At 36.8% G+C, this 10,941-nt stretch overlaps 2 protein-coding genes across 15 annotated transcripts in view; both read right to left on the reverse strand.

Moving 5' to 3' along the window:
- abi2a (abl-interactor 2a) overlaps positions 1-1,317 on the reverse strand; it is a 68,259-nt gene extending 66,942 nt beyond the window's left edge. For 5 of the 13 annotated variants that reach the window (XM_067443522.1, XM_067443521.1, XM_067443520.1 and 2 more), the window contains exon 1: positions 1,135-1,315. In XM_067443522.1, coding sequence (XP_067299623.1) covers positions 1,135-1,251 — 117 coding nt within the window. In that variant the 5' untranslated portion in view covers positions 1,252-1,315. Of the gene's footprint in view, positions 1-1,134 lie in introns of all 13 variants that reach the window. The other 8 variants (XM_067443532.1, XM_067443531.1, XM_067443527.1 and 5 more) reach the window with 2 other exon arrangements.
- Positions 1,318-3,522: 2,205 nt separating this feature from the next.
- tmem237a (transmembrane protein 237a) lies at positions 3,523-10,632 on the reverse strand. 2 transcript variants are annotated; one of them, XM_067443537.1, is made up of 12 exons: positions 10,533-10,632; positions 9,236-9,272; positions 8,964-9,035; positions 8,447-8,581; positions 8,256-8,349; positions 8,000-8,157; positions 6,943-7,060; positions 5,306-5,497; positions 5,139-5,212; positions 4,145-4,232; positions 3,914-4,035; positions 3,523-3,731 (listed from the first exon to the last, which is right to left on the reverse strand). In XM_067443537.1, exons 3-12 carry the CDS (start codon positions 9,028-9,030, stop codon positions 3,664-3,666), a joined length of 1,116 nt encoding a protein of 371 aa, XP_067299638.1. In that variant the 5' UTR covers positions 9,031-9,035; positions 9,236-9,272; positions 10,533-10,632; the 3' UTR covers positions 3,523-3,663. The 2 variants fall into 2 exon arrangements, with proteins under 2 accessions (XP_067299638.1, XP_067299639.1); XM_067443538.1 differs by lacking the exon at positions 10,533-10,632 and adding an exon at positions 10,432-10,517.
- Positions 10,633-10,941: the final 309 nt, after the last annotated feature.

Below are 10,941 nucleotides of genomic sequence, written 5' to 3' on the forward strand. Positions count from 1 at the left end.
GCGCGGCGCGTCATAAGTGTTCACGGAGGACTGGATCTGCACCTGAGAGACTGTTTACGGCGTGCATTTTCTCTCTCTCCCTCTAGTTACGCGCGCGCGCACCCTACCGGGAGAAGAGCACACACGGCCCATACAAGGACCTTCCGTTCTATTTAACGTCAAGTAGACCCATACTCGAAAAAAACTCGCCGAAACTTGTGAGAAACCGGAAGGAGTATTTTTAACACAGAAATACTCCATCAAACGTCCAACATTAGTTTTTGAAACTTTGTCTATGTTTAGGATGGGAATCCAAGTCTTTAAAGGTGTAAAACGCTCAGTATGCATGAAACAGCATTTCACCCCCCCTTTAAAGCATCCAGGTGATTTATGTGATAAGTAAAAAACAGCATACAGCACGTGTTATTCAGCCCAAACTTTTTTTTATGACACAGAGATACTTTATAGCCAGTCACCCTGCTAAAATATCGGCCATCTAAAAAATAAAAAATAAAATTCCATAATGGTCGACGGCCAAAACTGACCAAAGCACTAAATGACATCCTTACAGTAAGCATTTAACGCACCAATACAGATATGACTAGCGTGTCCATAAATAATAATAAAAAATCCTATAATGGCAAAAATCACATCAGTATTGAAAATACAGTAAGCATCTAGCAGTCTGTCAGATTCCCCCACCACTTGTTTGTCCTATCATCTAATCATTCATGACTAACATCAAGTGTCACCTGTCTATAAAGACAAAAGATAGGTGACAAAGGGTAGGTGACCTCCATTTGAGTTTTGACCTGTATTTGTCAGCGTGTTACTTGCATGAAGAGACAGAACAAAGTTTTTTTTAAGTGCGTGAGATCATCATGTAACGTAATCATTGCTGCCAGCGAGCTTCAATCACTGCAAATCTGAGCGCATCTCTCGCAGAAGCAGAAATCGCTTGGTTTACAGCCTCAGCTACGAGTGCTATAAACTTTTATGGCGTTTCTCAAACAGGGGAAGCTGCAGTTGCGTGCACGCATTTAGTTGGTGCTCAGCTTCAACAGATGCCCAACAGCCACCGCATAGACACTCAGCACACATCAACTCCAAAGACAGCGCGTATATACATTCCTTCATAACGCTTCGCCCGCTCACCTGTACGTAGTTACTTTCGCAGTATTCGGCGACTCTTTCGAGGTTGGTGAAACTGTCCAGTAAAGCTCTGCGACCCGCTGGAATTTCCTCCTCCAGCAGCATCTGCAGCTCCGCCATCTTTACATCTCTCGCTCACTCCACGCGCCCGCCTCGCACAGCACAACTACTAGGCGACAGGAAGTGCAGCGGCTTCACCTCCCGCTGAGTTTTGGGAAATCATGGAAGCGCGTTTACGAATCTTACTATGGTGAAGAGTTTGCGTATTATAATATAATATAATATAATATAATATAATATAATATAATATAATATAATATAATATAATATAATATAATATAATATAATATAATATAATAAATATAATATCATATAATAATCAATCAACTTTATTTATATAGAACTTTTACAACGATTGTTTCAAAGCAGCGTCACAGTGTTAAACAGGACAATATTGCAACAAAAAATTGTTTTGGCTGTACAGTCGTTCTGGAGAAAACAGCTTATTTAAATTTATCATATAGCGACAATGTTGCCAGATCAGTATTAGTTTATAGAATTAAATAATACCTAATTAATTATTTTATTTGTATATTTAGTTGAATAACTTAATTTTAGTGTTATAGTTTTAGTGTCCCCAACTGATCAAGCCCAGACTATAATAATATAATATAATATAATATAATATAATATAATATAATATAATATATAATATAATATAATATAATATAAGCTAGGATGTTCAATAATGATTTCATTTATATTTAAATGTAAGAAAATATAGACTTAGAATCTTCTTCTTTACCTTTATTTAACCAGGAAAGTACTCGTTGAGATTAAAAAATCTCTTTTTCAAGAGTGTCCTGGCCAAGATAGGCAGCAGTACAACCATACATACAACACAGAATACACAATAACATAAGACAACTAAAATAGCAGATACAACAACCACAAATCCTTAGCATATCATGCATAACAACTACAGCCAGATGTGGCTGCTTCCAAGTCAGTTAATATCCTCTTAAAAGTAACCAATGAGACAAGCTTATTAAGTTTCAAAAGTTTCAAACTTGTTCCATGCAAAGGGAGCAGCAAAGTTAAATGCCTTTTTCCCCAGCTCAGTTCTAACATTTGGTACAGACAGAAGAACAAGATCCTGGGACCGAAGATTGTAAGTCCCAATATCTTTTACACTGATGTAGGTCAGAAGGTAGGATGGAAGAAGACCTAAAATAGCCTTATATATAAAAACATACCAGTGTTGAAGTCTCCGTGTTGACAGAGAAGACCATCCAACACGTTCATACAGTTCACAGTGGTGAGTGAGGACTTTAAGACCAGTGATGACCCTGTAAGCTCCATGGTATATAGTATCCAGTGCATGTAAACTTTGAGATGATGCGTGCATATATAAAACATCACCATAGTCAATAATAGACATAAAAGTACCAGCAACTAACCTCTTTTTAGATTCGAATGAGAGACAGGATTTGATTCTAAAATAAAACCCTAGTTTAAGAATCAAGAGTTTCACTATAAATTTTATTTTGATGTAGGCCTAAAATTAACCAACAATATAAAAACAATGTTTGTTAATGTTATTCGTAATTTTTTACAAAATGTTATCTTTAATTTAACTAGCCTAACACTCACACACACACACACAAATGTGTTCACTGAAAGGTTCTTATATGGTACTGCAGCGAAAACTGCTGTCTTTTGAAATATTTATTTTTAAGAGGGTATATGCAGTTTTCTCTCACATTCCTTTGGAAATAGCGCCCCCTGTGTTGTTATAAAGCCACAGCTGTCATCAAAAATTCCCTGGACCTCTTCCATCTATAGGCTAGTTACAAATGTCAGGAAACAATTAAATGGCCATGATGAACCATATTAATGATCATTTAGATTACTATATGATAATGTTTCTAAAGCATTAAAATGACTAAAAAACCCAACAAATACAGATGTACAACATTAAACTGCATATTTTTTGCACAACTTTTTCCCGAATTTGTGCACTCCAGAAGAGATGCTTCATATTTAAAGCCAATTCCAGTGACATCACAATAACGAGTGTCTATAAAGAGCAATTCACCGCTGATCTACTGTATATAGAGTACTCTATGGAGCGCTGCTTTTCCATTGTTTATCTATGTAAATATTCACCAGGCTGATTTTTTTTATACTCATCTGTAAATTCTAATTGTTGTATAAGTTATTATACATCTAGTTTGTATGCATATTTTTTGTAGACATGGAATATTTGTATTGTAAAAATGTAATAATTAAATCACACCACGAAAAAGCTAAAGGGTGATTAAAATGGTAAGTTGCATCTAAAATATACCCTTATAAGATCAAAAGCAAAGTAAAACAGGAAACTTAAGAAAAAAGTTTATTAATATATGTTTACACAGTTATTAGCTATATAACAAGCCCATAAAGTAATGCCAAAACAATTAGCACAAAACAATGTTTACTGTTAATTTCTGATCATTAATAGCCTATAGCAAGTCATGTATCAGTGTGTCAGGCTGCCAGATCAGTTTTGTCATCATGACGTGGATACTCCTCCACCTCCATCGCCATTAAAAACTCTGACAGAAAAAAAGACAGATATTAGGAAATATGTTAGGATGTGGGCTATAGGGGAATACGATAATTGACAATAGATATATGAAGAGGATAACACACACACACACATACACACACACACACACACACACACACACACACACACACACACACACACACACACACACACATATTAGTCTACTACCTTCAGTGTAGTCCATGTCTGGTCGTGTAGCAACAAACACCCAGGCCAGTCCAACCAGAAGAGCTACGACCAGGTTAACCACGATCCAGGGCTGTAGAATCTGATGCTCTGAACCTGGGGGCCTAAACAATCACTGCATGTGATTTAGTGAAGTATGAAAAATCAATTCCACTTAAAGAATAGTATGGTTGCTAAAGACATTATGTTGGACTACATTATGTTAAGACTCACCAAAGTGTTTCATTGGCTGTGGGGTAGAGATGAATACGATCACTGGTCATCTGCTGGCTCAGAGACAAAATGAGAGCAGCAAAGTATACTGGGGAAAAAAAGACATGTTTTCTTTTTAGCTAAATTTAGTTTTAGTTTGAGTTATTTTAATGCATGGGAAATGTTGCCTTGGCAACTAGATTAAAATATATGTATTTATATTTATATATTTATTTATATTTATACCATGGTCTGTCTGAATACTCAATTCTGATTGGCTGGAAGGTGTGCAATAAAACCGCTTAATGCACAGGTCAGTTTAATCACCGTTCAATACAGGTCCTTCTAAAAAAAAATTGCATATGTGATAAAAGTTCATTATTTTCCATAATGTAATGATACAAATTAAACTTTCATTTTAGATTCATTGCACACCAACTGAAATATTTCAGGTCTTTTATTGTTTTAATACTGATGATTTTGGCATACAGCTCATGAAAACCCAAAATTCATCTAAAAAAATTAGCATATTTCATCCGACCAATAAAAGAAAATTGTTTTTAAAACAAAAACAAAAATCTCGCTCTCTCTCATGCTATAATTCATTAATTTAAATAAATGTAATCTTACACACCATTTTATCTCTGTCTCTGGTTTAAAGTGGGTAGAATGGTAGCCGTAACTGACGAAAATAACCACAATTCTGGTCAAATATTGTGCTGCAAACATCAATAACAGCTTTAAGTTGTCAGTGCTGGCAAATGACCATGGTATAAGCGTGATAATCCATGACTAGCTGTGCATTAAATAATTTCAATTTACTTTTCTTTGTGCCGTGTGTTTTTTTTTTGCCTCCACGTCATGCATTAAAATAGTTTAACACACAACTAGCCGTGGATTATCCCTTACTGCCGTTTATGGTAACATTTTTAAAATAAGGTCTCATTGTTAGCATTAACTAATTAATTAACTAACATGAGCTAACAATGAGTAAAGTTTATTGATTTTCACTCACAGAAGGAAGCAAGAGCCGCTGGATCAAGAGTAAGAAATCCTCGTAGAGCCATAGAGGCTTTGGCCAAATTCACCCTGATGTGAAGATAGTACAGGCTACTTACTTTCACAACTTAAATGGCATCTACATTTTGAAACACTCAAAAAAAAAAATACACGTCCACACACCTGTCGAAGGCAGACACGGTGCTGACGGCCAGCAGAAGGTAGAGCAGAGACTGTGCTGGATAAGCCAGACTGTGGTACTGCTGGAGAAGGTTGGTTAGTGTGGTCATCTGCTCTCCAGCTAACACATACACAACAATGATATTCCACACCGCATATCCAGCCAGAAATCCATGAGAGAAGAGTCCAATAATCCTACAGCAACCACAGAAAAAACAGTTGAGCTCTGATTTGGAATGAACTAAAGAGTTTGCACATTATTATTTATTAAAGAGACAATTTTTTTGCACTTTTACGAAGTCTTGATTTTGTGGTCTACTACCACAGGTAATCATGCTTTAATGTTCAAAAACACAATTCCCTATTTCACATATTTTACATTGTTGCAGCACATCTTTTCCCAGACTGTCAGTAACGCTTAGTTTAGTTCTGGTCTGCATACGAAATCCCATACTTCCCTACTATAAAGTAGGTGAAAAACAGTATGTTAAAAGAAGCATGTCAGAATTTATAAATACCAACTCAAGAGAGTATGTGACTTCAGACACAGCACGGGTCTATATGAAGCCTCTATGCTTCTAAAAAGCACAGTAAACTCTGATTGGTTGGCCCATGTGAATTTTTTTATTTATTTTTTTATTATGTCATGGCCCTTACCACAACCATGAGTTTCAACACACTACTAACGCAACTCAACCAGGCCTTCCCCTTTATTTTGTGTATGCCTTGGGCAGGAATTTGTAAAAGGAGGAATACTCTGACATGTCCTTTCCCGGAAGAAGACTCAAAACTAAAATCGAGGCATTTCAGGGAGTTCAGAAACAGTGCTTACCGATATAGAGAATTAGCCTGACAAGCCAGACCCACATCAAGATGTTTGGTCTGCAAACTCACCATAGACAGGGCTCAATCCGAGGGGCGGGATAAACGGTTGTCTTTCAAACTCCCTCTGCTTGCAATTGGATAGCGCTTCAACCAACCAGAGCAACGAAGGTGAAACGGAGCTAGTTGAAAGATTAGGCTTTCAGTAAAACTCTGAACACATCTTCCCTTCTTAAGTATGACTTCAGTGCCTTACTTTGCTCTTTTCTCAGAGAAAAGATTAACTCCAATTCTTCCGGAGTCGCGGTCAAAGCTGAATCGAAGACCACCGTTCGACAATTTCTGTGTTTACTAGAAGCACGCAAGTGCAACTTTGCCATCATTATGTTAAGCCCCGCCCACTATACACAATGTGATTGGCCTGACCAGAGTTTGGTTTTTATAGCTCAGAACTGTATTGAGAGTTGCTAGATGACACTCGCAGCAGATTAGATTTGCTACCGCTGGGGTGCGTCTAGATTTCTAGGCTAATAGAGAATAACTCCATTTGGAGAATTTTTTCATGGTCAAACAGCAACATTACACACAAAAGAACGTTGAATACATAAAAAAGCACCTGAAGCTGAAGCATTGAGCGCCACAAAATGAAGAGTCAGGGTCATGATGAGTAAAAGACAAACTAACTTAAACTCAAACTGAAACTATACCGTGAAAAATGTGTCAAATAAAAGGCTGTTTGGGAGGTGAAACACATTTGGTGGAATTAGCATTAACAAGATCTATTAGACCATTTGAGACCATCTCTAAACCAAACTCACCTGAAGCCACTGTGGACCCTCATGGCCACATCTCGTGTATTCCACATGGGTCTGACCTCCATGTACTCCTCCAGATGTTCACGGGATAAGTCCAAACGATCAGTCGCCTGGAAGCGGCCTAGGTTACATATTTTAATGGTTACATTTATATATAATTATGATTTATTTATTTATTTTCTCTACAACGTAAGTAAACTCACTCTTAATTAAAGTAAAAAATGATTGTTAGCAAACTATACTGTTAGCATACATTAATGATAATTTCCCCAGGGGAGGAAAAAGGGCCAAGCCGAAAATGCCTACAAACTAAGGTTTTAATTATCTTAACAACAATTACTGGTCAGGAAACAAGCAAAAATGTAAGAAAATGCACTACTTAAAAAGCCATTGCTGTCTGAGAAAAACATCCAAGAAGGAATTTGGTAGAATATGGGAAGTTGTGTGTGGAGTGATGAATCACAATGAAACATGAGTTGCATGGTGATGCTTTAGAGCGGTGTCTTTGAATATCTGCTGAGAAATATAATAATAAATGCATCTGTAGCACAGTGAAGCATGGAGGAAGAGTCATTATGTGGGGAGCCTTTTAAGGGTGGGATTGGTGAGTAACTTCACTGTGAAAAGTAATTTAATGCTTTGCTTTACAGAAGAATATTGCAGAAAGTCTTGCTTCCAACCAATTAAAAGCTGTTATAGGAATGATCAGGTGTTATTTTTCAACAAGACAATGCTGCCCAAACTGCAAAGACAACCAAGAAGTGGCTTGAGAACAAGCCCACCAGGTTCATGTTAATGTTTTGGCCTATCCAGAGTCCAGACAATAGTGAATATTTGGTCCCATATTAAACTCATGAACTGTTAGAAGCCATTAACAGTGAGTGGAACAACATTGACTCTTCTTCCTGTAAAAAGTTGTCTGCAAGTTGGGGATGGCTGCTCTATGCTAAGTTGCTAAGTGACAGACCACTAAATATTTAGCAATTTTTGGCTTGGCCTTTTTTTGTTTTTGCCTAGAAGTATATTTCAGATGTTTCCACCGTCTCAAAATGAAACTCACGGTTCTTTTCGACAAACACTTTTCCCATAGGATGACTGTGACCCAGAGGGGCCGAGAATAGAGAGCGCTGAGATATGGGTGCGTGCACATCAGTGATGATGTCATCTTCCTCCACACCTAGCTCGTTATGAGGCTGGTTTTCCATCATCTTAGCCTTCCTTCAAAAACAAGTGGACATTACTCCCGCTAGAAAACATAATACAATCACAATAGCTATGAAACTACTGTGAACTGCTAAGAAAGTTTTTCCCCTCACTTTTTTCTCTTGCTTTTTTTGGTGACTTCCTCACCATCTGTATGGGGCTCTTGAACATCTCCATTTGGATGGTCTTGCTGTTCACTCTCAGGATCTTTTAAAACAATGAAATCAAGAACAATCCATCTAAAAAAGAAAACAACACTAATCCCCTAAACAAAATGTGAATATCATTAACATGAATGAATTACCCAAAGCATGTGCCTTCTTTTTCTTCTTCTTCTTCTGTGGTGGATTTTCAGGAGGCTCAGGGGTCAGCGGCTCTCTGCTTTCAGACTGTCTGCGGCTCTCCAGACCCTCCATTTCTATAGCCGCCTCGGGCCCTGCTGTTGTTTATTGGGCATTTGACAAATATAAAGGAGATGGATATTGTAAGGAAACAACTGCATACTAAAAAGAAATTGACTAATTACAAAATTGGTCTCACTTTATATTAGGTGTCTTTAATTTTTTTAATTCTGTCTTTAATTAATAATTTAAGTGGGACCACAAAATGTACTAGCAACACTAAGCTTGTGTTTTGAACTATTCCACTGCCTACCTGTAGAGGTCAATGTTTTACCAATGGACTACACTTAAATTGCTTTTATAAGAATGTATTTGCCCAGCAGTAAGTACAGTACATATAAAATGTCCAGTATATGATACGATATCACTCATGATAAGAAATGCCATCTTGTTAAGATAGAATAAGGAGTTTATAATTACCTTCAGGTTCCTCGACTTCATTGATCTCCTTCTTGATTTTCTTTTTCTTGGCTTTGACACTTGGCATTGTGTCTATGTAACGGGCAGAAATAGGACAGTTTGCTTAGTCTACAACAACTACACTAGTCATAGTATTTAGATTTGTAATCTATATGACTCAAGTAAAATAGAAACTGTTGATGAAAAAAGATTTAAGGCTAAGGCAAATTAATAAATGGATTTTATTAAAACTTAGTGTTCGCATGTTCAGATATTCAACAAGGATAACTGACCTCTGGTGTCTTGACGTGGCAGAGCCGAAAATCAGGACTGGAAGGAAACAAAATGAAGAATATGAGACTCATTTCACTTATTCCAATTTAAGTCAATATATAGAGTTGTGTGAGCATACAGTGGCATGTTGCTTTAAATTAGTCCCATGCTGGATATAGCTCTTTACCAAGAGAAGATTATGAGGCCAATTAGGTAAACAACACTGAACTGCTTCTTTCTGCCCGACTTAAGCTCTCACTTTTAACCCGTTAGGAAATCAATGGCACTAACGCTCGCTGATAGCACACGTAGCCTACACCTTGGAGATGATCATTTGATCTGCATGTTTTCATCTGCGAGTATGTATTTTTTAGTGCTTTCTCATCTGCAATAATAGGAAGACCTATAGCTTCCTGTAGCTTATTAAAATAGATTAGAAGATGTTTAGAAGATGTTTATCAGATGTTTGTACACAGCACATTGCTCTTTAACAGACGTACATGTGCTATAAATCACAACAAAATATTATGAATTATAAATATTATTAATAATAAAAATGAAAACAAATAGATATCTCTCTCAATAATAAATTGATAATAATAAATAAAATAAAATGCTAAGGTGAAAAAAACTAACAGCTATATCTAAATGTCTAAAATAATAATAAAAAACTATAGGCCTCTTTCTCACTTCCTATAGACTACTACTACTACTACACACACACACACACACACACACACACACACACACACACACACACACACACACACACACACACACACACACACACACACACACACACACACACACAATATATATATTACAGTGTCACCAACACGTTGAAGTAAAGTACAACATCCAGACAATACAAGTTACAAGTTTAACAGATGATTTATGATCACAAATCAGCCGAATGTCTAATTATAACACATTATAAGCAGGTCACATGGTCCCATGATAAGTATGTAAACATATCAGCCACATATTAAATACACAAGAGTCCAGTAAACAAATAACTATGGGGCTGTAGTTGTCCATTACATGTGTAAAAGAAAACCGACCAGCCAACTAATGACTGATTTATATTTACTATTAAATCCACTAATATAAATGTACAAATAAATCCTATACAGCTCGCTCTAATAATCAAAATAAAGACACAAATTTTCCACACTAGATTTAGTAGGCTATATGGCTAAATACAAGCACACAATACCTTATCCATTACTTTATCATGTCCACATATCAATCAAAGCTCACACTGCTTATCTTTAATGACCGATAGGATCTGCTATGTTCCTCTGTGGCATAACTTACTGTTTGTTTTCTTCCCATTCTTCTCTGGCTAGAGTCGTGGTGCAGGAGCTGTTGGTGTGAGAGTAGGAGAGTCTTGGCTGTGCCGTCAGGCTGTCTAATCCTGGGCTTAATCCTCACAGACGTGCATCAGCCAAGGAAGGGAATTAGTGTGGCATAGATCGGTGAGTGAGTGAGGACACCCTGAGAGAACCACACAAACACAAACCATGACAAAACCCCTTATCTACACACCATTAACTACAGCTGTTACATCATACACATTTATCCGGCATGTTAAATTAATTTGTACAAAAAAACACAAACAAACAAGTACACTCAGTGTTAAATTTTAAAACCGATTTATTTTGAAATGGGATCCAGTTTCAGTGTTTGATATGATACATTATGATAAGAAATGATTAACAAATGA

Source organism: Pseudorasbora parva, chromosome 5, assembly GCF_024679245.1.
Source record: "Pseudorasbora parva isolate DD20220531a chromosome 5, ASM2467924v1, whole genome shotgun sequence".
Classification (NCBI taxonomy): domain Eukaryota; kingdom Metazoa; phylum Chordata; class Actinopteri; order Cypriniformes; family Gobionidae; genus Pseudorasbora; species Pseudorasbora parva.

Coding starts and splice junctions, on each gene's coding strand:
- tmem237a (XM_067443537.1), bottom strand. CDS start 9,030: ATGCCAAGTGTCAAAGCCAAGAAAAAGAAAATCAAGAAGGAGATCAAT. Junction 8,582..8,963: donor TGAAGTCGAGGAACCTGAAG/GTAATTATAAAC, acceptor AATAAACAACAG/CAGGGCCCGAGGCGGCTATA. Junction 8,350..8,446: donor AAAGAAGGCACATGCTTTGG/GTAATTCATTCA, acceptor TTGTTTTAAAAG/ATCCTGAGAGTGAACAGCAA.